The following is a 27,956-nucleotide window of genomic DNA, read 5'->3' as shown; positions in this document are numbered from 1 at the left end:
AAAGAGAAAGGCACGTAAGCGTCGTTACGAATGGAGTGACTATTTTGTACGAGCAAACAGGGACGCTGTCGTTCACCGGTCCGTGCCTCTTTGTTCACATGAATTATAGCCCACCTGGCCCCTATCACCCTTTGCTTCAGGTAGCAACGCTCGACACTAGCGGTCTTTTTCCACGCAACGTTAGACGCGTAACGCTACAAAACTGCTGCCCCATTAAAAAGCGTGGTCGTGGTAGCCGCTGCAAGATATGGCTTCAAAAAAAAAAATGATTCTCGTTATACCTTCTCGCCCATAATACAAACTCAGGAGGAACAGACGGGTGGTTAACAAGGCCGCTAAACCGGGTGTGCAGCTCAACGGCGACTTTTTTCGCCGTTTTGCACCGTTTGAAAGAGCGAACCCTTGGCCAATACCTCAGCTCCACTTTAGCCTCTAACAACCTTTTTATCCGAAAAAAAAAAAAAACCTTCAGAAATATCGATAAACTTTCGAATTCCGCGCTCCAGTGACGTAATATAGAAAGAGTGCTTAAATACGGGTCAGCGTTAAAAATATAGTTATGAGGCTGTTAATTGCACGTTCACATTAGAGTGATACGATAAATCTCAACTAGAGGCTCCACTACAATCGCCTAGTTGTGTTTAATTGGCACCGGCTTAGCTTGGCCACCGTACATAGCACACACAAGATCCTCTGACGTCATGGAGTCCATCGCACACACAAGATCCTCTGACGTCATAGGGAAATCTCCGGAAAGTGGCTGGAGAAATCGCACCGCTTTGCGTTTTCTTAGATGTCAAGATTATTTGATTCAAGTTTGCAAAATATATAGTTTAGAAGGACTTGTTGTTGGGCGTAGCGTCTTACTTAACGCAGTTTACCCTTTCTGAAAAAATTGCAAATTATAGTATCAGTATTAACGCGGCAAAGCAATCTCTTTAATACACCAAACGTATTAGGGGCTGGGGCTGTTGGCGTCTCGTGTAGTCGTCGTAACACGTCGTCTTATGTAGTCACGGTACTAAAACACGGGGACACTCGCTTACGCCTCGTGCTAGATCATAACGCGTATTAAAAAAAACACCGGGACACTCGTTTACGCCTCGCGCTGAAATGCTTCGTTACAGACAGACAGACAGACAATGAACTTTATTGAATGTCCTGAGGAGCACTGCTGCCGTTCAGGGCGGCAGCGCTGCGGGCCGCTCCCACGTGGGGACGGGGAGGCCGAGCCTCACCGCCGCGTCGTGGGCCCTCTGGACGGCCCTTAGCTGGTGCATTAGATCAGGGCTCTCCACGTCAGAGCGCCATTCTTCCTCGGTTATGCGTTGAGGGCCCCGAAGTGAGGGACACCGCCAGAGCATATGATCTAGATTGCTACGTTCGCCACAATCCGGGCAGTCCGGTTCAAAAGTGTCCGTGTAGAAGCTGAGAGTGGATAGACTAGGATAAGACCTGGTCTGCAACATTCTGAGTGTGGCTGCCTGCGGCCTGGAGAGTTTCTCGTGCGGAAGAGGAAACGTTCGCCTGCCCAGCTTATAGTGCTGAATAATCTCGTTGAACGTGAATAAAGTGTCTCTGAAGACCTCCCAACCAATCCCCGATGAATCGCCTCCGTCCGACCCGGCGCGGTGTGTTATCTCGCGCGCGCGGGTCACTCGTTCACGCCTCGTGCTAGAACGCTTGGTGCTTTGAAGACACGAGACTTTTACAGCAAAACTGTATACCTCTACCCCCCAAACGGTTTCATCTCGATTGGCAAAAACGCCAAGGCGCCAAGAATACGCTTATACACTGCATGCTTCGCCCCTCCCCAGGCTTCACGTTAGTGGAGAGGCCCGGGATTTCTTTTTCACGATCCCTTTAAACCGTTTTTATCGTCTCCAACCCCTCTTTCGAGGGTGTGATCGAGAAAACGACACGCGTGCGTTGGGCCGCATCTAGCCAAGGACATGTCAACGAATTCTTGGAAAGCCTGTACGTGCTTGCCGCCACAATCACATTTCAAAAGCCGCGGAAAGCGGCTCGGAAGTTTATCATTAAGCGATGTGTGCGGCTGAGACATCGTGCGTGTCGTATGCTAAACGCGGTCCTTCGCAGTATATAGCCTGAAGAACCCGAGCAAGATGTAATCAAAAGAAGACCAAAAAAGAATTAGTCGCAGGTTTTGAATGATGGATCATGTGGTGTTATTGTCGCCACGTGCCGCCTGACGAACATCTGCTAGAGGCGGCCTTATACGTAGGGGCCGAAACAGGCAAGCAAACAATGAGCATGCACTAACAAATGCGAGCTGTTTTACATAAGTGTTGTACTTGGGATCTCCGGTTTAGTCATTTCATTGCAGAGGATAAGAAGGAGATGAGATTCGCTGCCCGTACCCTTTTTCGGTTTCCTACCATTACACTTTTCCCTGCGAGTAGAGCTACGACCGAGAAACGTTGATTGATCACGGAGCTCACATTTTTGAGCGGTCACTTCCAACGGGTCTCAGCGCTTCCTAAAAGACGTGGTGACTCACACTTGGAAGAAATTTCGCCAGGCTGCGCCTTCCACGCACGTGAACATGACATTGTCGTTGTTGTTGTTGTTCCTTGGGGTGGGGCACATATCCAATCAGGTGATCGGCCAAAGATCAGGAGTTAGAGAAAAAAAGTTTTATCCCATTACATCCCAGCGCGCTCTTCTTCTTCTTGATCATCATCATCTCCTTCTTCTTCTTCTTCTTCTTCTTCTTCTACTACTACTACTACTTCTTCTTCTTCTTCGTCTTCTTCTTCGTCTTCTTCTTCTTCTTCTCCTTCTACTTCTACTACTTCGTCATCAACAGAATAACTATAATACTCATCATTTTCGTCCTAACCACCATCATTAGCGTCACCATTATCAGCAGCAGCATGGTCAACATCGCAATTATTAATATTATCAGCAGTAGCAGCATCATCGTCACAATCATCATCAGCATGGTAAGTACCGGCATTGTCATCGTCGTCGTCGTCGTCCCATTTTACTAGGCCCTGGGCCATCGCCATCGACATCGCCATCGACATCGCACCTTTCAATCATAACCATCGCGAGCGCCCCAAAAACAGTGCGAATGACGCAAGCAGCGCCAGAGCAATGAAATGTAATTAGCCCTGCGGCTCGAGAATCCGTGGCGGCGACTCCGCGGCTAAGACGCAGTAAGGGGTGACAGGCCGTATTTCCGGCTGAAGCGTGACTAATGGCGGAGCTCTTGTTGGCGTGCTGTTTCAGGAGCTTCAAGTGGCCGGGACAATATATGTGACTGGATATGCTTTGCTGCATGAACTTTTTTTTCCTTTATACATATGCAGGATGCATGCGACTGTGCGGACGTTATCGTACGGAAGTAAATATAGCCATCACAAGGCCAATGCTCTTTCGCGCAAGGTCGGGGCTAGTTATAGATACTAGGCCGCAGCGGCTGTATTTCTGGTAAGTCCACGATAATAACAAATAAAAAACTTCCCCGCATGTGTCACGCACACAGAAATTTAAATGGCCTAAATTTATTCGTGGTCCTTCACTAGCGCGAATACTAGCGCGTAGCTACGGTGTGTTCGAATTACCTTTACAGCAACTGCTCACAACACGAGTAGTTTGTTACACGGGGACTTTTGGCGTAAAGTAGCTTTACTTTTATTCTGTTTTGTCACGAAGAAGTCCTAAGACCAGAAGAATCTATGATGGCGTTCATTACTGTGTCTGCGATGCAGATTGCTTGCGTTATGCTTAACTTTGCGCTTTGTTTATTTCGTTTCAAAAGGTCGGCGGTTTTGTAAATGATGCCTCTACCAAACCTCTTTATGCGGAGCGATCCAACTATAATTACCGGGCTGCCGCTACGCATTAGGGGATTTACGTATACCCCCGTGACGCACAACTGCCAACGAGTGCGTTTGCGTATGTTGTTCTTACTGCCTAATTATTTTTTCCTCGACAAATCACTTTTGGAGGTTATAAGGCTGCACGGACGACAACCGAGTTTAACGATTTTCGCTAATTATGTATGGATTTTTTGTTGTTTACTGGCGCTGTGAAAATACTCCTGCGCTTATTAGACGCACTTGGTGTAGGGAACGCATGCCATAATTAGTGTGAGTACTGCCTTAACAAGCACACAAGCAAAGTGGAGGATGAAGGGAGCCCAGTGATGCTTGCTACAAGCAGTGTTGATGACATTCTCTTGCAGTTTTTTTGCAAATTGTTTTTCAAGTTTAATGCACGAAACCTCCCTCCCTCCCTCCCTCCCTCCCTCCCTCCCTCCCTCCCTCCCTCCCTCCCTCCCTCCCTCCCTTCCTCACTGCCTTCCTGTCCCCGTTAAAAGATCTTGTTAAATCATGGAAGTTTTTTAACAGCTCATTGAGCATTTTTCAGACCGCGGTGCATTTATGAAGGCTGGACAACAGCTTTGCAATGACCGAAAACAATGAGAAAGCACAGTAGAGCGTTCAATCCTGGCCGACACCTTCCAGAGTCACTTTAAAAGAACAGACAGCCTACGTTTGCGTCAGCTCTGACGTCAGGAAAAAGAAGTTGCAGTGGCCTCTGAACACACGAGACATTACAGGGGACATGCAGACAAAATGCAACTTTGTTGTATTCGAACGTTTTGGTATTTTATAGTGCCCCCAGCTTTGTCCGGCAGCAAACGATACTTTATTCCCTAAAAAATTATTCAATTTAAGTTACAATTTTGATTCTCCCGCCAAATTGTGTGCTTAGTGACGTTTGCAATGACGTAACAAGGACAAATCTTCAAGCGAACGTTAGTATGCCGTTTAGTCTCCAGCGGATTGGGAACGTCTTGTTTACCGTCAGTCCTCCTACATGACGCCACCATACTGCGTGATACCGCTGTCCACCCTCGCTTTGTTCCTGACCGTATTAGCACCTGGTGTGTTTTTTGTTATGGTTGGAAGTAATCGTTTCGTGAAACATCCGGTGCGCTCGACAAGCAGGGTCACGTAACGCAATGTCGCTTGCTCTCATCGGCCAGTGTCGTATGAGACAACCCCAAAGCGACGGACTGCAGTGCGGCTATAACAAGCATAGTGCGCGCAGTACCAACAGCAGTACCCACTGGTACTTCCACCTTTACGTGTACTTTCGTAACTTCCATTGTATACCACACTGTTCTTACAGCTATAAAATGAATACGCATTACATTTAAGCGAGAACAGCTCGTTCTGCAAGCTTATAAGCCCTGAGTAACTTGCGTTAGCGTTTGCCGGCCTCAGCCAACCGCACGGCTGTGCATATGACGTCAATGTTCTAGTGCGGGAAATGACCTAGTGAGTCGCATGACCATTCCTTTTTTCCTTATAGCTTATTTGAACGATGTTTACGTTAATAGTGGTGTCAGTATGATTCCAACAAGGCGATCGTTCGAATGAACCAAACTTGTGCTCTGTCTGCGTGGCCTTTTAAGGTTTTTAATGAGGAAGCAATATTAAGTCACTTCCCCCTCAAAATCTGTCCGTCTGTCTGCAACAGCATTACAAGATGCACTGCATAGGTATAGACGGGGTGAAACGTATTTTATGGTTACTGAGTTATGATTATGACTCTGCCATGACTTATCCCTATTTTCTCATAAATATGTTATATGACTACAGCACTGTACTCTCCATAGGTATAGAGGGAGTCGTACGGGGTATACATTACATTTTGATCATTATTACTTAATTAGCATTATGACTATGCTCAATTTATAGTGTTTTATGAGTATCGTATATGACTGCCTGAATGAATACATGTGGCATATGACAGCATTCTATGGCTTACGGGTTTGCTGTGCTAGGAATGGGGTCATAGGGGTAAATACGGCATTTATGTTATGAGTACGTAGTTATGATTATGACGGTTATGACTTATGACTATGCTCAACAGACTGTGTGTTATAGCTATGAGATATAATTATTTTCATGAATATTTGAGAAATATGACTTATAAGAGTCTTCAATGGCTTACGACTGGGCTATGCTAAGATTGGAGTCATATGGGGTGTACATGATATTAGTGTTGGGGTTACCAATTTCTTTCGGTAGTGGTTCAGAAACTAGTTCGATACGTCGACGTGTATATGCTGAGATGACCGCCTTATGTAGTTTTCTACAAAATGTACTAGCGGCTCATTAAACTTTGTACGAAATATACTAGAGAGGAAAGTATATAGGAAAATAAAGGCAGGAACCGCGTATCACCGTGTGAATTGTAAAAAATAGCATCAGGATTGCATTAAATTTGTAATTTGCTTGGTTTGTAACGTTTTGTGAATGTGTAAGCGTAAAGCGCAGCAAAGACGACGATAAAAGTGTTTGTTTACATATGTAGGAAATAAATACACGCTGTGGCAATTAGAAAGTGAAATGAGGGGAATTATGGTGTTCGGTCTCCCTTTTAATCTTTTTATCAGGCGGTCTACATCAGCATTGTTCGACTGAGACCCGTCTGCAGTTCTGACGGGCTAAGCCAGCCTTTACATTGAACTCTTAATGCTTTCAATATCTAACGAAGACATATTTTATTCCTTTCATTATGGATTTAAAAGGATTAATTTATGAGTACAGCCAGTAAACGTCGTATGTGTACTAAAAATGTCCAGTGTTGTCAACCTACAGCTAACCGATGCGTGCGCAGGTCGTAATGGCAGACAAACTGCTTCGGTGGGGTCGACTGCGGTGGAAATGTTTTGCCGCATGTACGCAACACTTACGAACGGTTCCATAATTTATTCCTTTAAATTATTACTGAAACGATTAATGTTCGCTGTAAAAACCGGCATGGCTCGTCAGAATGGCAGACGTGTCGCAGACGACAAATGTTCACATGACCGATGAATCGCAGACGATAAATGCCCACGTAGACCTTCCAATAATACGTTCTAAAAAAGGTAAGATGCCTTATTTTAATTATTCATCGCTAAGGCTTGTTTTTGTTTTCTGCCTATGTAAATGAACACTTTTATCGCTGTTTTGGCCGCACTTTACGTGTTTTCACATTCAATAGGATGTCACACGCCAAGCCAACTACGAAGCTAATGCAAGCCTGTACTCTTCCCATGATTCCTTTCGTGACACGGATGAGCACGAGCGATTCGTATTGAGGGTAACGGCAAATTCTGCACCAGCATATATGTAAGAAACGTTGTGAAGCGGCTGGAACGAATGGTTACGTGCTATTCGACAATTCCCGTTTGAGAGTTCAGACTCAGCTTCCTCGCTCAAAATTCCAACCTCTCAGGATCCTAGCTAAACCACTTCAGGAAATTGATATTAAGCGCGAAGCAAGAAGTTAACGTGGAAATGAAAACTCTGAAACAACTATCCAGGATTCTGAATATTTTTTTGTGTGTGATTCGCTGTCAAATCTTACTCCCCATGCATTTGTGTGAAATAGTTTCCATGGCTCCAGAGCTTACTCGCGCAACGTGCAAGACTTGAAACTGTGCACGATGCAAGTTTTCAGCCCCAATATTAGCTGCGCAAAAATATTTTACATTTCGCTGAATAACTACAGATTAATCACTGCTGAAAAGACTGCCAAGAGCGCGAAAGCTGCAGATGTTCTGCAATTCCTTCTGTTTTTCTTTTCGCCTCCTGTCCTCTTGTGTGCAAAACAATATGCTTATACGAGCTCAGTATGGCTGAGCAAGGTATTGCGTTCTGCCTTTCTATTCGATTGTGGCTCCATTATTGATTTGTGAATGCATTGAAACTTTGGTGGAGCGGTCTTAAATGGATGACTCGAGGTTCTGAGTCTTGAAATGATTCCTGCGAAAGCGCAGTAGAGGAGTTTTGAGAAAGTGTTCGAGGTGTTTTAATAACCGGAAAAGAAATGACTCAGGGTCCTTGCACCCTCCCGAAGAATAGGGCGGTGCACAATGGTGAACCCGTTTCAAAAGAAACCTTAGGCAGTTCGCAACGCAAGGGAGACTTGTTATTTCATCTTATTTTTCTTTTTTTGCGATCCCGCTAGGAGACATTAGCTTGTCGCGTGGCACGAAATGAAAATATTTGTTTGGAAAAACAAGCCAAAACTTGCATTTCTTTCAGAGATCAGAGCGAGGGGTCGATTCAATACTTCCCTTTACACTCATTTTTTTTTCTACTTTATTCTTGTTATATTCTGTTGCATAAAACGCCAGTGGCCTTGCCTCATTTGTTTTCGCGGCTTGGATGCGTCGCGCCTTGGCGATGGTCAACACCACTGAGATGACAAAGCCTGCAGCAGCTTGAGACATCACTCGAAATTTTCTTTTTGCTTAAAAATAAGTAAAAGTAAATATTCAAGCGGCATAATGAAGGCCGAAAAATGACTGCCATTGAATGGGCGCGCTGAAGCAACGATAAAAATAAGACCGGTGGGCCTTCTACTACCTAGGGGTGAGCGAAATAACTGAAGAAAGGCGCACACAGAGATCCGCACAGGCCTTGTTGTCCGCCTGTTCAGCCCAAGGGACGAGCACAGTGGAGCAGCTGCGCTTGCTTACGAAGAAAAGGCGGGAAAAACAAAAATAAAAAACAGGGCCGGGCGGGGGGAAAAATAAAGCAGCAAACGACATTAAAGAACAGCCTCGCAGAAGGCAGCAGCGGAAGCCGCGGGGATTGAGCGCAGCTGGATCTTTTAGGGCACTTCGTGCGTCGCCGGGAGCATTTTATTCCAACCTCACTCTCCCCCTCCCCCTCTCTCTTTCATCTCTGTTCTCGATTTTCGGCGCCGTTTTTTTTTTTCTTCTTCCGTTTCGATTTCTCCATTCGTGCTTGTTACGCCTTACCTATCGGAGATACCGTTATTGATGACCTTTTTTTTTTTTTCTCTGTCCCCCTCTCCACTTTCTTTTCTCCTCCCTGTATTCTTCTTTGACGCAGCTTGTGACTGACCTGCGGATCTTTAGCGTACGCGCCGCGGCCCCAGCTCAGATCGCTACCGACCAGAGCCCGGCGCCTCGCTCTCGTGGGGGGCGGTGTTCAGTCTCGACACAGCTGGGACCCTGACTCCGGACTTTGCCTTCTTCTGCTTCGTCGGTAGTGCAGAACGGTTCACGTACCCTTTCACGTATCCTCAAGGTGTGTATATTTGCCGTCTTTACTCGTACATAGGCATCGGACGACTAGATTGCGTAAGGGGGAACTGCAGGTGCGAAGCTACAATGGCTGAATAAACAGCAAGCGCGACAAATTTCTCAGCACGACAACTTCGCGAAGCTGTACTTTGAAGAGAATGCAAGATAAAATCTCTTCAGCTGAGCTTTCTGTAGAATTGCTTAAATAGCTTGTCAGCGAAGAAGAGCGGTACGTTTTTGGTTCAACTCCGTGCTAGTGTCACGCTGCCAATTCTACCCGTCAAACGCCGGTTATGATGTTTTTTTCCTTTGTCAAAATAAGCACTTCGTGTCTTCTTGCTCGAGTACGTGCAAATTTCCTGCGAGGTGAACAACGGTTAACAATTAAAAATATGAGACAGACAACGTGTTCAACAACGCTTAGTGAGTTCAAAGAGTACGAAGTACACAGTGTTTGTTACGTACCGTCTGGCATAAAACCTCAATTGAATACACCAAGATACTACCAGGATGACTTTAGCTGTCTGTGGTTTTGGCGAGCTCACCCTACCAGCTCACCCTTCCATTGAACTCTGGGGATCTGATTCTACCCTACCATCCTACACATTAATGGTAACAGTTTGGCGCGTAATTCGAAAGGAATTAGTTAAAAAGAAACAAAATAAAAATTTTCAGAGCTTCATGCCAGTGCATCAATAAGTTATCCGAATATTGTTGCCAACAAAAGAGTGTCATTACGAAAGCCACGTCGACGCCGAAAGGCGTTCGTAGGTCGAGAACCAAACAATGGAATAAAAACAAATTTGGCGAGCGTTCACTGCCTGTCAGTGGAGACACTGCTTGTTTAGAAACCCTGTCGGCTTGTCTTGTAGCTTAACGCATAGCAATTGGGGTAGCTGGAAATTATGTCGCGGCAGGGAGCCGTTACTTGAGGTTTGGAAACTGTTGCCATAGCGGTACACATGTGCGATTCAGTGCTTGGATGATTTAATGCGGCGATTGTCAACTGTAACGTGCGCTTCCCGTTTCTCATGAGGTACCGAGACAAGCGCTGGTAGTGTCGCAGCAGCTATAAAGATTTCTTCAATGTTCAGCTGTCATCGTGGAGCTCGTACATTTAGACAAGTATAAACAGTTCCCAGACAGCCATATATTAGAGAAAGAGAGATAGGGGAGAGAGACAATATATGTTTGTTCAGAGCATAGAGGCTTTATAAATAGAAGGAAATAAGCAGCGTGAAGGTGCGCGCATCCCTAAAAAATGGTACCTTGAATTGCGTTCATGTCAAGCATCAAGACTTGGTTCCAAGAGGGGTTTTGGAAAGAAATCTCCCTCTACGCAGTATGCACCGCATAGAGAAGGGATACCAGGCACCCGTTAAATCTCATCCTCGAGGCCTTGATACAGCGCGGAATATCATGGCTTTTGAACTACTGTACACACCTGTAAACATCTGTACACATCTGTACAAATCGCCTGTGCACATCTTCCCGTGAGCGCCAAACACTGTGACTCGTAGCGTTCGCAGCTTTCCGGATCCTCATTCTCTAATGGCGCATTTCCTTCGAAAATTATCACTTGTTGGCACACTCCTCCCCCATTCGGGCATTTGTTCCGCTGACACACTTCCTTGCCACGTGAAGGCCCCCCCCCCCCCCCCCCCCCCCGTCCCTTACATCGTCAACTAATCTGGCACCTATCCGTTTTATTTCCGTAACGACTAATGGCTGCTAGAGGGACGCATTGTTCGAACTAATTCCTTTAAAACGTGCATTTCTCCATGACTGTCCATGATTTCATTGAAAACTGAGCTGATGTTACGCTTTAATTTCAATTGCTAATAGCTTCCCTTCTTCTCTGCCCCTTCCCCTCAGCGGCGCCCTCAAGTCGGAAAGGCGAAACGTTTGAGTGAGCCTTAACCGGAAGGAGGAGCCCGTGCGCCTGGTAGGGCCACCCTCAGTCCGCTGAGCATGCCAGGAACGAGTCAGATGCCGTCGCTCTCGGCGCTTCAGCCCCCGGCGCACGACGACGGCCACCACGGGGGCCACCCGGCCAAGGACCAGTACCGGGTGGTGGTCTTGGGCGCCGCCAGGGTGGGCAAGACGGCCATCGTGCACCAGTTCCTCTACGACGAGTTCCCCGTCGACTACTTCGCCACCGTTGAAGAGGTAAGGGCGAACCGCCGCGGACTGTACCACTCACGAGCGACATGCTAACAAACATAAACGTCGCGCGAAGAGGGGGCTTTATGATTAAGTCGGCCGGGAAATTAAAATTGTTTTCGCCTGCCTGGTAGTTGAGAGGCTAAGGCGTCGTGCTGGTTACCACGAGGGGACGCAGGTTTGATTCCACACCGCAGGTGACTAATTTTGGCACGAAGGTGAGAAACAAAAAAAAAATTCCGAATGTATTCATCTGAGGGGTTTGTCAACGGATGCGATTTTTTTTTTTGCAATCGCGAGCGAGCTCACCTTGAGGTGTCCGTGAAACAAAGAAGGTTCGTACTTTATTGCAGACTGTTTTCGAATTTCCCGCGTCCCAGTGATCCTCCAGAAAGGACGTCCAAGGAGTGCCGGCATTTACCACGAAAGAAAAGATAATTTCCAAACTGTCATCAAATGCACCACTCTGGCAGTAAGGCCCATAAAATTTTGCAAGCTTACGTATTTATGGTGCCAAGCGACATAACTATAATAGGGCATCGCCACGTAGTACCGGATGGCGCACACTCGCGCTTTTGCTGCGGAATTGCGCGGAACCAACGCCTCTAAACGGTCGGGACGCAGAATGCAGGCTATGCTACAGCCGAAGGTCGCATATTTATACTCTCAGCAATGGTATTATCCAATTCCAGGCCAACTTCTTCTTGTCTCTGCCCTGACTACTCCGATAAACGGCCAGCAAGCTGGAAGTGTTCTTGCTTCGTGTTTCTGGAAGTGTTTCGTGGTTCTCGCGGGCATCGAAAGCCGAGCCCACGTATTGTTTTCTAGCTGCGTGTTTTGAAACGTGGCTCATGTCTGTAATATATATATATATATATATATATATATATATATATATATATATATATATATATATATATATATATATATATATATATATATGAGAAAATGCATATACACATACATATATACACACACACTTCGCTCCAGGCGTAACGCCTGTGCGTGTAACGTGCTCTAGTTAACCCCATTCTATCGCCGTCGGAACGCCCGCACGTGGCGTCGACAGGAAAAGACAGGTGGTGAAACTGGGTCACCAGCCTTATATCGAATGCGGGTATCCCCGAGCAGATGCTTCTTTCAGAAGCGATAAGGCCACATAGTATTATATTATCGTTGTAAGCCGGGGGTCGTTTCTGCTCGCAAAGGTCGCTAAAGCGCCAAGAAATAAAAAGTACGGGGGAGAGATAATGCTGACTTCAAAAATACAGCACAGCAAACTGTCCTATACTATTTAAATGGACCGGAAATGAAATGACGGGCTACAAAGTGCATTGTAAAGTCGTGAAATTCTGGGGACAGTTTAATGGGGACAGTATATATATATATATATATATATATATATATATATATATATATATATATATATATATATATAGCGAGAGAGAGAAAAAGACCAATAAGGGTTGGCAGTCAAGAATGCCTCGGAGAGCAAAGGGGAGGATGCGGTAGGTTATTGAAACAGATGAAGAATTTTGAAAGAGCCAGGAAGTGGAGAAAAAATGCCCTCCGGGTGGGATCCGAACCCCGGTAGCATTGTGGTCATCGCACCAGACGCGTATTCTAGAGGTCGTGGCTACGGATCCCACCCGGCGGGCGTTTTTTCTCCACTTTCTTGCTCTTTCGAAATTCTTCATCTGTTTCAATGACGTACCACATTCAGCCCTTTGCTGCTCTTCCAGACATTCTTGACTGCCAACCCTTATTTCTGTCTTAAGTCAACGAGCACCTCATTTCCCATCCTAAATCGCTATATATATATATATATATATATATATATATATATATATATATAGCTAATCAGAATAGGAAATGAGGGGCTCGTTGAAAATAACACAGAAATAAGGGTTGGCAGTCGAGAAAACCTCAGAAAGCAAAGGGGAGGATGTGGTAGATCATTGAAACAGATTAAGAATTTGGAAAGCAAGAAAGAAAGTGAAGAAAAAATGCCCGCCAGGTGGGATCCGAACCCACGACCTCCAGAATACCGGTCTGGTGCGATAACCACTACGCTACCGGCGGGGCGATTTTCCCATTCACTTTCTGGGGTATTTATGTTAGGTATGTTTGTTTCCTGTGCTTGGGGGTGGTAGCCAGCGCCATTCGGACTAATCGGGGTGAAGGGGACCTTCTTTTTAACCCCCGGGTCGTGACTCGAGTGTCTGCGACATGTCCAGAGTGGTCGACCAGCTTTGAACCCTCTTAAGCTCCCTTTGGCAACAAGACTGCCAGAACAGAGGCCCTCGCTATGCATGTAGCTAATCAGAATAGGAAATGAGGGGCTCGTTGAAAATAACACAGAAATAAGGGTTGGCAGTCGAGAAAACCTCAGAAAGCAAAGGGGAGGATGTGGTAGATCATTGAAACAGATTAAGAATTTGGAAAGCAAGAAAGAAAGTGAAGAAAAAATGCCCGCCAGGTGGGATCCGAACCCACGACCTCCAGAATACCGGTCTGGTGCGATAACCACTACGCTACCGGCGGGGCGATTTTCCCATTCACTTTCTGGGGTATTTATGTTAGGTATGTTTGTTTCCTGTGCTTGGGGGTGGTAGCCAGCGCCATTCGGACTAATCGGGGTGAAGGGGACCTTCTTTTTAACCCCCGGGTCGTGACTCGAGTGTCTGCGACATGTCCAGAGTGGTCGACCAGCTTTGAACCCTCTTAAGCTCCCTTTGGCAACAAGACTGCCAGAACAGAGGCCCTCGCTATGCATGTAGCTAATCAGAATAGGAAATGAGGGGCTCGTTGAAAATAACACAGAAATAAGGGTTGGCAGTCGAGAAAACCTCAGAAAGCAAAGGGGAGGATGTGGTAGATCATTGAAACAGATTAAGAATTTGGAAAGCAAGAAAGAAAGTGAAGAAAAAATGCCCGCCAGGTGGGATCCGAACCCACGACCTCCAGAATACCGGTCTGGTGCGATAACCACTACGCTACCGGCGGGGCGATTTTCCCATTCACTTTCTGGGGTATTTATGTTAGGTATGTTTGTTTCCTGTGCTTGGGGGTGGTAGCCAGCGCCATTCGGACTAATCGGGGTGAAGGGGACCTTCTTTTTAACCCCCGGGTCGTGACTCGAGTGTCTGCGACATGTCCAGAGTGGTCGACCAGCTTTGAACCCTCTTAAGCTCCCTTTGGCAACAAGACTGCCAGAACAGAGGCCCTCGCTATGCATGTAGCTAATCAGAATAGGAAATGAGGGGCTCGTTGAAAATAACACAGAAATAAGGGTTGGCAGTCGAGAAAACCTCAGAAAGCAAAGGGGAGGATGTGGTAGATCATTGAAACAGATTAAGAATTTGGAAAGCAAGAAAGAAAGTGAAGAAAAAATGCCCGCCAGGTGGGATCCGAACCCACGACCTCCAGAATACCGGTCTGGTGCGATAACCACTACGCTACCGGCGGGGCGATTTTCCCATTCACTTTCTGGGGTATTTATGTTAGGTATGTTTGTTTCCTGTGCTTGGGGGTGGTAGCCAGCGCCATTCGGACTAATCGGGGTGAAGGGGACCTTCTTTTTAACCCCCGGGTCGTGACTCGAGTGTCTGCGACATGTCCAGAGTGGTCGACCAGCTTTGAACCCTCTTAAGCTCCCTTTGGCAACAAGACTGCCAGAACAGAGGCCCTCGCTATGCATGTAGCTAATCAGAATAGGAAATGAGGGGCTCGTTGAAAATAACACAGAAATAAGGGTTGGCAGTCGAGAAAACCTCAGAAAGCAAAGGGGAGGATGTGGTAGATCATTGAAACAGATTAAGAATTTGGAAAGCAAGAAAGAAAGTGAAGAAAAAATGCCCGCCAGGTGGGATCCGAACCCACGACCTCCAGAATACCGGTCTGGTGCGATAACCACTACGCTACCGGCGGGGCGATTTTCCCATTCACTTTCTGGGGTATTTATGTTAGGTATGTTTGTTTCCTGTGCTTGGGGGTGGTAGCCAGCGCCATTCGGACTAATCGGGGTGAAGGGGACCTTCTTTTTAACCCCCGGGTCGTGACTCGAGTGTCTGCGACATGTCCAGAGTGGTCGACCAGCTTTGAACCCTCTTAAGCTCCCTTTGGCAACAAGACTGCCAGAACAGAGGCCCTCGCTATGCATGTAGCTAATCAGAATAGGAAATGAGGGGCTCGTTGAAAATAACACAGAAATAAGGGTTGGCAGTCGAGAAAACCTCAGAAAGCAAAGGGGAGGATGTGGTAGATCATTGAAACAGATTAAGAATTTGGAAAGCAAGAAAGAAAGTGAAGAAAAAATGCCCGCCAGGTGGGATCCGAACCCACGACCTCCAGAATACCGGTCTGGTGCGATAACCACTACGCTACCGGCGGGGCGATTTTCCCATTCACTTTCTGGGGTATTTATGTTAGGTATGTTTGTTTCCTGTGCTTGGGGGTGGTAGCCAGCGCCATTCGGACTAATCGGGGTGAAGGGGACCTTCTTTTTAACCCCCGGGTCGTGACTCGAGTGTCTGCGACATGTCCAGAGTGGTCGACCAGCTTTGAACCCTCTTAAGCTCCCTTTGGCAACAAGACTGCCAGAACAGAGGCCCTCGCTATGCATGTAGCTAATCAGAATAGGAAATGAGGGGCTCGTTGAAAATAACACAGAAATAAGGGTTGGCAGTCGAGAAAACCTCAGAAAGCAAAGGGGAGGATGTGGTAGATCATTGAAACAGATTAAGAATTTGGAAAGCAAGAAAGAAAGTGAAGAAAAAAAAATCGCACCAGACCGGTATTCTGGAGGTCGTGGGTTCGGATCCCACCTGGCGGGCATTTTTTCTTCACTTTCTTTCTTGCTTTCCAAATTCTTAATCTGTTTCAATGATCTACCACATCCTCCCCTTTGCTTTCTGAGGTTTTCTCGACTGCCAACCCTTATTTCTGTGTTATATATATATATATATATATATATATATATATATATATATATATATATATATATATATATATATATATATATATATATATATATTGGTTGATATTGTTTACTGCGCTGCGTGAAATAGGAAAGGAAAAAGAGGAAGTGAAGTAACTGAATTCTAGCGCATTTGTTACGCAAGACCGCGAAACCCCAGGAAGATATACCTCAAAAGTTTCCTTGCTCGGAAATGCACCTTGCTCAACAATAAATTGCTCTTGCTTGCTGGCAGAGGCTTATCTTCCCGGCATTCTTTAATGCCCGGAAAGGCATCACCAGCTGACGTTTCATCAGGCACGCAGTACCGCTCGTTTGAAAAAAAACTACAGAACAAGCGTGGCAAAGACAAACAACATACAAACAACGAAAGGCGCTGTGGCAGGCATCACCAGCTGACATTTCATCAGGCAGACAATACCGCTCGCTTTGAAAAAAACTTCAGAACAAAGGCGGCAAATACAAACATACGAACAACGAAAGGCGCTGTGGCAATTTTAAGTCATCGCTCGCGCGAACGAACACCAACGCTGTTAACGAGGACTTCCTTTTTCCCTGAGGATTTTCGGCCGAGATGGACGTGTTATCTCTTAGTACAAAAGATTCATCGCGGAAGGGGTGTGAGGCAACAACTCACGCAACGAAAGCACAGGCAAACTAAAATGAGTATACAAAGAGCGGAATTAATGTATTACCTCGGAAACTCTTCCTTCCTCGAGATTCGACCCTCACTTTGTTTCTCTTTGCATCAGTTTGGCATTTCCTTGGAGATTCCGTTGCGAAAGCGGCTTTTTTCCCCCCAGGAACTTGTTGTTAGCGCCCTCCTACCCTTCACATCTCGCGGAAAGAGGCTGCACTTGCGGCGTTTCGATTGTTCGTCCACGCCTCCCTTTTGTCTCACGCTTCCGTTCTCTTGAAGGGATTATCGCAATTTGCCGGCGCATAATCCGCGCGCCACATGGCAGGCAGAGGCGTCGCCACTAGAGTTTTCAAGACTACGGGGCCAAACTTGGGGCGAGACGGAATAAGCAGCCTTTGTGGGAGCTTGTGAATAGCGAAGGAGGAGGCGCGGTGAGCCGTGGAATGTGCAATTCAACCAGGTAAAGGTCAAATGCTTCGGCGCACGTGTATGGCACGCCGATACGCGCGAAGGCGCAAGGCTTGCCCTTTGCATGCGCGGGGAATCCAGCGATGCGTCAGTAAACGGATTTGTGCCCGGCGCAACTCTAGAGAAGAAAGCCTTTGTTGTGACTTTAGCTTTTGTAATGCAAGTCTTTTGTTTTGTGGATCCCAGAATCCGCTTTTGCGTGATCGTTGGGAGGCCCTTAAAGGAGCGAGCTGCGAGCTTGACAGAACGAGGCTTTTTTGCTTCCCAAGGCTCGTTTCTTGCGGGAAAAAAAATCGATGTTAGATCGTGGCGGCGAGGGAAGTTGCGTTATATGTTGCAGAAAACATGGTTGGCGCGTACAGGCCCCTGTGGACAAGAACGAGTTGGTGAAGAAAGGTTAAGAATAGACAGAGAGAGAGGGAGAGAGAGAAAATACATTTAATGGTAAAAGCGAGGTTAGCGGAACCATTGCGCTTAGCTTGCTACGCTAATGGGGAAACGAAAATATAAAGGTCGGTGAATTAAAATACATAAATAAAAAAGTGAGGTGAAGAGCACGAATTTTCAAACACATACACAGAGTTAGTCACAACACTTCGTCAGAGGTAGTGCTCCGCGAGAACACCAACTGAGCTTCGGTAGACCGTACGGCCTGGCGTTGGTCAGTTTTGGGCCCTTGGTCGTTAAGACTATAAATAGTATTGAGTACTTTCAATACAGCATCAGCGTTAACTCACTGTTTGTATATTCATTTTAATGAAAAAAAGAAAATTAACCCGTCTTTTTAATAATTTAATTCTGCTAGGACGTGAACAACAGAGACCCCTGGGTGAACAATCATCTCTTTCGGCAGAATCTTCAGAGGTGCTTGCAATGCGTGCGTGGTGGACACTTTGTTCACAGCTGGAAATTTAGCTCTGAGGGAGTGTACAGTGTTCTCTTTGATGGTTCGGGGTTCACCTCCACGGTTAAGCCTGTACGCATGGTTGTCGGGCTTATAGGGCATTTTTTATATTAAACCTCATGTCACGCATCCTGTCACGCCTTACAGACAGACGGACAGGTTTCTGGGGAAGTCACCAAAGAACGCCGACGCGTAAAAAAGCGTTATGGCAAGGATAAACACTCGCCCAAATTACCACTTTCATTCACAGCAATAAATTTACTATATTCCATTCAGTGGTTCTGAGTTGACTATTACTCAGCTCGTTATTGCCTGCTTGCTTGCTTGCTTGCTTGATTGATTGATTGCTTGCTTGCTTGCTTGCTTGCTTGATTGATTGATTGATTGATTGATTGATTGATTGATTGATTGATTGATTGATTGATTGATTGATTGATTGATTGATTGATTGAAATATTTATTGAGCATAGAACTGGGTGTCTTTGTTAGTCCAGAAATCCACCAGCCAGAGCAGGAGCTTGGGCACCACCATGAGATTTAACGCATCTATTTCTTGTGTTTTGCCAATGCAGTTTCACACCGGGGAGTACGAGCTAAACGGTGCCTCGCTGACCCTGGACATCGTGGACACAAGCGGCAGTTACCCGTTTCCAGCCATGCGCCGACTGGCCATCTCGACGGCGGACGCGTTCGTGCTCGTCTACGCCATCGACGACCCGGAGTCGTTCGAAGAGGCGCGGCGCATCCACGACCAGATCGTCGACCTCCGGTCGGCGAGGGCTCCCGTTGTTGTAGTTGGAAACAAGTGCGACCTCCCAGCCGCCTCTCGCCGAGTTCGACGGGAGGTGGCCGAGACCATCATCTCCATCGACTGGGAGCACGGCTTCGTAGAGTCCTCGGCCAAGGAGAACATCAATGTTCTGTCCATCTTCAAGGAACTCCTGGTGCAGGCCAAGATTCCCTACGACCTCAATCCGGCGGTGGTGAACAAGAGACGCCGATCGCTGCCCGTTTACCCGACCAGCCCGACGATCAAGGACAAGACTCTTCTCAAGAGGAACAGTTGTGCCGTGTCATAGCTACGAGGCGACCGTCGTTAGTGCTTCTCTTCTTGCTTTATTGAACTCTTGGGGGTCTATGCCTACGATTGGGATGTCCGGCGACACTTCTGACATCCCGGGTAGCAGCAGTGTGACGTCACGACTGCAAAACAGCCTCCACAAGTTTTTGTCTACAGCTTCGCTCGTGAAGATGTCTGTCCGTAGGGTTTATATTCAAGAAACGAAGGCCTTGACAAGCCTAGGTCATCTTGTACTGGTGGCTGAACCATCACCCCTCAGGTGCAGAACGTACGGTCTAGCGGCGGGCACATCTTCTGTTGGAAGTTGAACGATCAAGGCGAAGACTTGCAGCTTAGCCCGTACTGATGGGGTCATGCTCATGCAGCTTTGACACCTATAAAATGAGCTAATGTTTGTCCCGCTGGAAGGGCTGTTTCAAGCAGGCACGCAGAAGAGAAGAGCACTTCGTGGTTGCGGTAAACAAGGAGTATTTGAGCACTTGACAGTCATCTCAGAGACGAACCCCGGTCACTTTCAAGTCCTGGAGATAGTGCTCTGGGTAGGGGCGCAAAACATCATCCCCTTAATCCAGCGTGCCAAGCTCGACACATAATCGCATCATCCTTACTGAGCTCGAAGATTAGCTCCCTTTAGACTGTGGTGCAATAGGAATGATTCCAAATCCGAAGGAAACGGTGGTGCCTTGTTTGTCTTCAGGATCTTCAAGGTGCAAGGTGCCCATCTTCACGGGTCCCTCAGACACGAAGTCGCAAGTTACTTTTCGCCAGCTGGACAGGGTGTGATTTACCGACTTGAACAATGGGGACGCTTCCAAGTCGCGTGGTTCTGCAAGTTCTGCAACGAACGAGTTCGTTGCGCTTGTTGTGTCTGACTGTGCTGGCGGCGTCAACGAACTTTCGAATAACTGCAGATTGTGCAGCTTCCATGGAGAGAGGCGATGAAAAACATTCCGATGGTGTGGACTGCCGAACGAAAGAAAGAGCTGCAACTTGATCATGAATGCCATCAGTGCAGCTGGAGTGCATCGACTAAGCAGTATAGTGTCGCTCCTGGGAACTTTTGCATTTCCGTGCGCGCTTTGTCCCGACATTAGGAGGTTTCCGACCCGACGTCCTGGCCGTTGGGTCAAGCGCATGAACGTGCACGAAAAAAAGAAGTGTCCGAATCGAGAACCTCTGAACAAGTGTCAAAACTTTTGACCCTTCTCTTGGCACTGTTAAGGCACTAAAAGACTGGCCGTAAGAACAATTGGTAGCGCGCAAAATTAAGAAGTTTTAGAATTAAAATGGTGTATAATCGAATGTCTGAATACATTTCACTGATAAATATTACTCCTGGTGAGATGACAGAACCGGACTTTAGCGTCAGGCCAAGCCTTGACTGAAACACTGCCCAGGAAATTGTAACGTATAAAGTTTTATTTGAAAAGGAACACAGCTTAGTATTGAGTAAGACCCCTGAAGGTTACATTGGCTAACTACTATCACCTTTGTTGGTTCAAAATAAATCAATCTCACATAGCTGAGGTTCATATGCCCCCTGTTTTCTTTTTCTTTTGGTGAAGTCCATTTTAATCCCATCTCTCTATAATGACCGATAACTACATCCCATTCAATAACATTTACCCAACTTTACCGCCTCGTGTACGTGTCACTGTCCATTTAGCTTTAGATTAAAAACTTAAACTTTTTCCACCCGCCCTTTTCCACCGTCTTTACTTGACCTTGTCAAACTGTGTAAACAATTAGCGTAGCATAGTATAACCGTACCTAAGAAAACATGCCAGCTTGAAACAGCCGTATGTCTGCCATATACAAAACAAACCAGCCTATAAATGAAAGAGTGTTCGTACTCTAAACTTTTTCACCACGTTTTCCGACCATACTTCTACCCCTCACTTCTCCTCAAGCCTGGAAAGTCTTTTGCGAATAACCGCTCTGTTTTGTTTGCTTTTTAAAGAGCTTTAACCACAAGTCGCATGCATAACTTGACATTCCACCTCAACAATGTGTATCCACAATAATGCAGCGGTGGCATTCGCGTGATTTCACAGAAAGGCGTAAAATTAAGGAAAGACATGTTTACCAACGGTGGCTTCTGTGCGCTAGCTTGAAGGCCAACATTCCAACAGTTTGACATTGATAGGAAGGGTTCTATAGAGTGTGGGCTGCGGCAATGTCTGACATTTAGTATCGCATGCCACATTCGCTGAACAAAGCGTCAAGTAGTTGCAGACATATACTAAATAACTTTGAAACGACAACACTGGTTACCAGCTGTAGGATGCTGAATGTTAGTGCTCCGTTCAGCGTGACACTTTCCCCAGACCAAGCAAAATTTCACAATGTATGGCAGCTGGATTGAGCAAAAAATAAAACCCATTGACGTTACCATTTGGGTGCCACTAATGCGTAGGACATAACTGCAATAATAACTCGAAGACGGAGTGCGCACACCTGCGATGGCACGAAGTCACGATGCCTGTTCATGCAGCCATTATGTTGCCGATTTCAATGTATTCGCCCTTTGGAGCAAGAACAAGCGTCGAATTCCGCTGCTTTGCGCGTTTCTTTGCATTGGGCCATTGCATAGCCTACGTCATCTCGTATCGCGAGAAATGGTGACGCCGCGACGCAAACGCATCACGTGACTGACAAGAAGAATGTCCTGAGTTCAGTGTTTTCAGTGGATATATGAATGCCAAAGAAATGTTCGACAACGCTTTCACAACGTGCCTATGAGAAGGGTTTTAGGTGGTGCGTCCCTGTCCTCATGCTGTACATGCTGTCACGCCTCAAATTTCACTGCTGCTATACTCAAATTAAACAACGGCTGTCGACGCCAGCGGACGTCTCTGTGTCCGAAAAATTCAAACTACTGACATGCTTAGGGAAGTAACTAATTGCTGAAAGATTGGTGTGACGAGTATTAGGGGTGACGAGTATTCGATGCTTTGAATTTTAGGGGTGACGAGTATTCAATGCTTTGAAGCAAGCTGTATTTTGGCCGTTCTTAGCATACATCGGGTTCACGTGCTTTTTTTTTGTTCTGATCGATCACGTTGCGTTCTGGCGTCTGTGCAGTGCTGATACTCACGAACACGAACCCCCTGATGCAAGTCCCGTGTCTCCTTTATTTGCGTGTTCGGACACGAACGTGATGTGGTGTCATCTATCGAGCTTTTGGTGTACTTATCTGTAGTGATTGCGCTTGCGGTGTCTTGATGGCAGTGTCTTATGCGTTCTTTCTCCCGGGAACTGAATGCTACTATATTTTGCTAGAAGGTTGCGCAAACGCGAAGGGGAAGCTCGAAGCTATCAGATATGGTCCCAGCTTGCTTAAATGGGGTTTCTTACAGCCGTCCGGCCACCCATAGAAAACTGCGGTAGAAAATCGTCGTTAGATGAAATTGCCTTGCGTCAGGTGCTGTGCCGTTTGCGACGTGTAACGGAGCCGTCCGGACGAGTCGTGTCCTGCGGACATCAGTGGGGCCAAAGGTCGTCCGGAAGAAGTTGTCTGGAAAACGCGTATTTTGGTAGACTCACTACTGCAGCTGGATTTGATAGCCTCACTGTGGAATTCAATCGGATGTGCGCGTTCTGAATGGTTTCAGGTTTGGTCCGTAATTTCTTGCGGTTCATTCGTTTTCAGCATCGTAGTACTGATTCAATAGTAGGAATTTCCTTAATAGTGTCAAATCTTGCAGAGTGGTGCCAGAAATTGTCAAAAACAACAGAAACGATGCGAATCATCTCGTACCAAAAATGTAGAAAAGTGGAGCCTTTGATTTTGAGTCGTACCTGCATATTTGCCCGAAAGAGATGCTCAAATGCAAGACATATTCACACGAAAGTGGCAGCGTAAATCAAATAAGTGCTGCGTACATAATCGACATTCTGTCCTACGAAAGATCCGCGCAGCACAAGAGGCATTTGTGCGCTTACAATGTGATCCTACTGAAGGGCCTTAGCAGATATATGAACGATAACTTGACGAACGTGGCGGTCAGATTTGAAGTTTTATCTCCAGGCTGTTGAGGTGTGGAGTGTTCGCAGGGGCCGAAGCATTCAGTAAGCAGTTCCACGGGGCATGATCGCGTGTCTCCTTTGCCTGTGCTTGTTTCGGTGATGTAACGTGAGTACAAAAAACGTGCTGTTCGGCGTTGTTGTATGATATGTGCAACTTTGCAATATTTCGTCGAACATTCGTGGTTTTGCCGTGGTTCTTTATTTTCCCATGTCGCGAAGGCTGTGCTATGCCATCATAGCGAGGTCTCTTTTGTGCATTTGCCTGTACGAGAAGGCTTGTATACTTCAGTTTGAGTGTGTCTCGCCAGCGTACTCAACCCTTCCCGTGACTACATGACGATGATGAAACAGACGTTGCTTCCATATATGTAAATAAAAGCCGTTCAAGAGTAAAAGAAGGAAAAACACCTCGACTTCTGATTCTTACGGACCGAGGGGCACTGTCGCTGCTTGCTCGACAGGCGGCGGGTTCGTTGCGAACAGGGTGGGATTTTAACGACCTCAGGGTACACACTTGCTTATGCGGATTACACTAGGTTTACACTGGTTACACTGGATACAAAGTAGGTATACAAATTTACGCTGTTTCACTATAGAATACAATGCGCACCGGCTGTCAAAAAAGCACTGAGTGCCCACAAGGTATGTTTTACATCACTATTGCACAGACAGCACAATTACTCAGCTTGGCGTCACGGAATGGTACTCCCAGATAAAACAGTGCAGCAATAATAGTATAGTGCATCCAAAATCGTGCCACACCACTAAGCATGCTGCACTGCCCTTAGTAAGTGCAACTGGGGGTTATTTTGAGTCGGGGTAAAAATGAAAGGACGTGATTCTCTGGAAACTACAACACTTTTGCACACAGACCTCTCTTCTTCACGGAACAACAAAGGTTGCTTCATTTTTTTTCGCTTCGCTGCACCGAAAAGATAACCGATATAAATAAAACGACCCCGCAACCTTCACAGTATCCATTTATTTGCCACATACGAATCGTGCTATACGAATGGCTCGAAACACTTAGTCTTGGGACGAATGTGAACCATGCAATCAATTTTTATATCAAATCTGAATTGGAATCACTTTTACTGAGGACACTAATTTTCTTGCAGGGAAAAAATGTCGCCTCTTGCTTTACTGATTCTTGCGGCGTGCATGTGGCCCCTTGGCAACAGGTGGTAACAAAACATGAATTGAGCGTGTGTTTCCAGTGTATCGGAGTAATTTTTTCTGAGAATTTTGCCTGTCATTGTCTAGGCCAAACCAGTTCATGGTCATTGAAGCGTCTGTGGGAGAACTGGCGCAACAATTGCTCCTTCGCAGCGCTTGCGATTGACTAAAACAGCCCTACCCGTTTCCTCTCACCGCTGCTTCTGAACTCTACAGACCAGTAAATGCCTCCCTACTTTAAACCTACTCTGTGTAAAGAGGAACCATAATAACAGAGTGAGACAAAGATATATGATCCTGCCGTAGTGGAATAGTTGGCAAGGGATGTGCTTCAAGATGCTGATGACGGCGACGACGATAAGGACGACGATATGGTGATGATGATGATGATGACGAATACGAAGATGATGATGCGGAGACGTTTTCCAATCTAGAGCTCTTGCCTCGCCTCTCTATAACTCTTCTAAATAGCTGTAAGGCATTCATGATGATGATGATGTCCTCAACGATTTTGGCATGTACCCTCAAGAGGAGATTGGCCAGGGCTAAATCGGTTGTTGAAATACGCGGGGACTTCAAAATACTAAATTATTTCCGGAAAGAGGCCGGCAAAAGAAACTTAGTGGTTAATAAAACCCGAATTACCCATTGTAATTAGCACCCTTCAGCAATTCAAACGACCTGAAGCAGAAAGAAAATTTTGAATGCAATTACATATACCCCTTTTTGCAAACCCCAAATTTGATGCGCCAATAGATAATATAAGTGGAATAAAAAAAGTCAACCTCGAACGCTCAATTGGGCCCTTCAAAAGCAGTTGTCTAGCTGTTGAGAAACGGCAGCAGTCGAGAAAAAAATGCTCGATTGTTTCAGGGACCTGGCACCGCACACATAGTTCCGTCGGTGAAAGTCCTGATCTGAACAGACAGAAATTAAGCCTTGGAATCCTGCAGCGCAGCTCGGTGAAGGTGACCTCGCATATCCGAGAACCACAAAAATGAACATTCCACCCGAAGTTTAGATGTTGGTACTCTTCAAATGACAAAAGTGAGTCTGAACGAGTAGCGTCTAAATGCCAATATCGTTCAATCTTGAAGATGCCAATAGAGCCAGATTAAGAATTCCGAATTGAATGGGAGCTGTAACAGAGAGATTAGCTAAATGGTCCGCTAACTTGTTGCCCCTGATGTCCGTATGGCCAGGGACCCAAGACAACCGTACCTCCTTCACGAGCCTAAGAACAAAAATAACATTGTGCGGTACACTGGAGAGTCGGAAGAGGAAGTTAATACCGATATAACTGCCATCTAATCGGATAATATGATGATTTTTGATACATGCTGCGGTAATTTGGTTTCCTAACCAAGAGAGGATGCTGATGATGGCGACGAAGGCGATGGCGGGTATGATGACGACGACGACGATGATGATGCTGAGACGTTTTCCAATCTGGAGCTCCTCGCCTCTCTATCACTATTCTGAATAGTTGGTACGGCATTGGTTTCGTAAACAAGGGACGATGCTGATGATGGCGACGAAGACGATGGTGGGTATGGTGGGGATGATGGGGACGATGAAGATGATGATCATGATGAGACACTGTACCAACCATTTCGAATTGGCGCTCATTCATGAAAACCAAAACGTGCGTTTCTACGCCAGTATGGTTGCACTTTCGTTACGCTTTTCTGGGCCCCAAATAACAGCGGGAACCTTAAAAGGGGCAAAGAAAGGTTCAGGTACAGTGCACATTCACGTCGCATGCGCGCACCACATGGCTCCCGCAGTCATTTTTCCTGTACCATCTTGCTACCTGAGTGAGAGCATACTTTCCTGGTTGTGAAAAATGCGCGGTAGAGTCCAAAAATTCCACACCGATGTTATATTAAGAGTACCCGATTGAATACTGCGTGTTTGGGCATTCACCTTTAAATGGCTGTCAATGAGCTGATATAGACTTTTCGAACCTAGATTATCAGAGGATCGATTTTGGTGCAGAGAGAAAAAACGCGAATATTTCCTACACGAAAAGTGAAGATATTTACTGCCGGCTATATTTCCCCTGCAGGCCATGAAACGTCCCTTAGAAAATCCCCGAACTGCGGAGTAAACAAGAACTTCAGAAAAAAACTAGGAAACTTGGATGGCTTTCATCTTCGGAGCAATATGGTTACGTAATGATGGATGCACGGCAAACAAAATTGCGGGGCAATCCATCGGGCCCTTTAATATAGGGGACAAGAAAAAAACACACATGTGTGTCTGTGTGTACATGTATGTGCGAGTAATTCTTGTTGCCATGGGCCCAGCATCGTGTAACCATATTACTAAGAAGAATGCGAAAGCCAGCTGCCAAGTTTGCATGTTTCTTCTGCATTTTTGTGACACTATATATATATATATATATATATATCATCATCATCACCACCCTATCTACGCCCACTGCAGGGCAAAGGCCTCTCCCATTATTCTCCAATTACCTCGGTCCTGTGCCAACTGTGACCAATTTATCCCCGCAAACTTCTTGATCTCATCTGCCCATCTAACTTTCTGCCGCCCCCTGCAACGCTTGCCTTCTCTAGGGATCCACTCTGTTACCCTTAATGACCAGTAATAATATATACATATATATATTCTAAGGGATATAGTTGACCCTCCGGTAGTAGACCGAACGTCGTTTATTGGCAGGAGCAGAATCAAGGCGAGCGCAGGTGCAAGCGTACAGACGATGGCGGAACTCGCGCGCCGAGCCCCTTCTTCCGTACTTCTTAACCACTGCTACCAGCGTGCGCGCATATCATCGTGCATAGACTGGTCACGATCGCATGGCACTCTTTCTTGATGTAGCGCATAACCCCGATAAGCTGATGGCGTTACAAGAGCTGCTCATGATCCTTGCTACAATATATATATATATTTTTTTTTTTCTGGAAAAGCCTAGCGAGACCAGCCTTGATGCTAAGGTAACATAAGAGGGTTTCCTGCCAGCTGTAGACGTTCGTATATATATATATATATATATATATATATATATATATATATATATATATATATATATATATATATATATATATATATATATATATATATATATATATATATATATATACGAACGTCTACAGCTGGCAGGAAACCCTCTTATGTTACCTTAGCATCAAGGCTGCCCTCGCTAGGCTTTTCCAGATTAATATTATAATATCGGTAGGAAATGAGGGGCTCGTTGAGGAAATACAGAAAGATAGGTAGGAAGTCTTCAACGCCTAAGCAGGCACGCCCTGGTGGTTGAAAAGAAGGTCCCCTTCTCCCCGAGTAGTCAGAGTGGCGCTGGCTACCACCCTCATGTGTCACGTACAGTTGTAGTAAATATAAATACCCCGGAAAGTGAAGGAACACACAGTCGCCCAGATAGCCGAATTGGTAAGGCATTCG

At 46.1% G+C, this 27,956-nt stretch overlaps 1 protein-coding gene across 2 annotated transcripts in view; it reads left to right on the top strand.

Annotated features, from left to right (window-relative positions):
• Positions 1–20,860, top strand: part of LOC144138261 (GTP-binding protein Rhes-like) — a 78,859-nt gene extending 57,999 nt beyond the window's left edge. The window contains exons 1-4 of one of the 2 annotated variants that reach the window (XM_077670447.1): positions 8,643–8,661; positions 8,895–9,092; positions 10,964–11,257; positions 18,814–20,860. In XM_077670447.1, the coding sequence (XP_077526573.1) occupies positions 11,060–11,257; positions 18,814–19,320 (705 nt within the window). In that variant the 5' untranslated portion in view covers positions 8,643–8,661; positions 8,895–9,092; positions 10,964–11,059 and the 3' untranslated portion in view covers positions 19,321–20,860. Of the gene's footprint in view, positions 1–8,642; positions 8,662–8,894; positions 9,093–10,963; positions 11,258–18,813 lie in introns of those variants that run through there. The other variant, XM_077670446.1, reaches the window with a different exon arrangement.
• The last annotated feature ends 7,096 nt before the right edge of the window (positions 20,861–27,956 follow it).

Source organism: Haemaphysalis longicornis, unplaced genomic scaffold (genome assembly GCF_048455015.1).
Source record: "Haemaphysalis longicornis isolate Haplotype H1 unplaced genomic scaffold, Haemaphysalis longicornis Haplotype H1 scaffold_5, whole genome shotgun sequence".
In the NCBI taxonomy this organism is placed as follows: domain Eukaryota; kingdom Metazoa; phylum Arthropoda; class Arachnida; order Ixodida; family Ixodidae; genus Haemaphysalis; species Haemaphysalis longicornis.
Note: the sequence above shows the minus strand (reverse complement) of the source record. Positions and strands in the feature narration are given on the sequence as shown.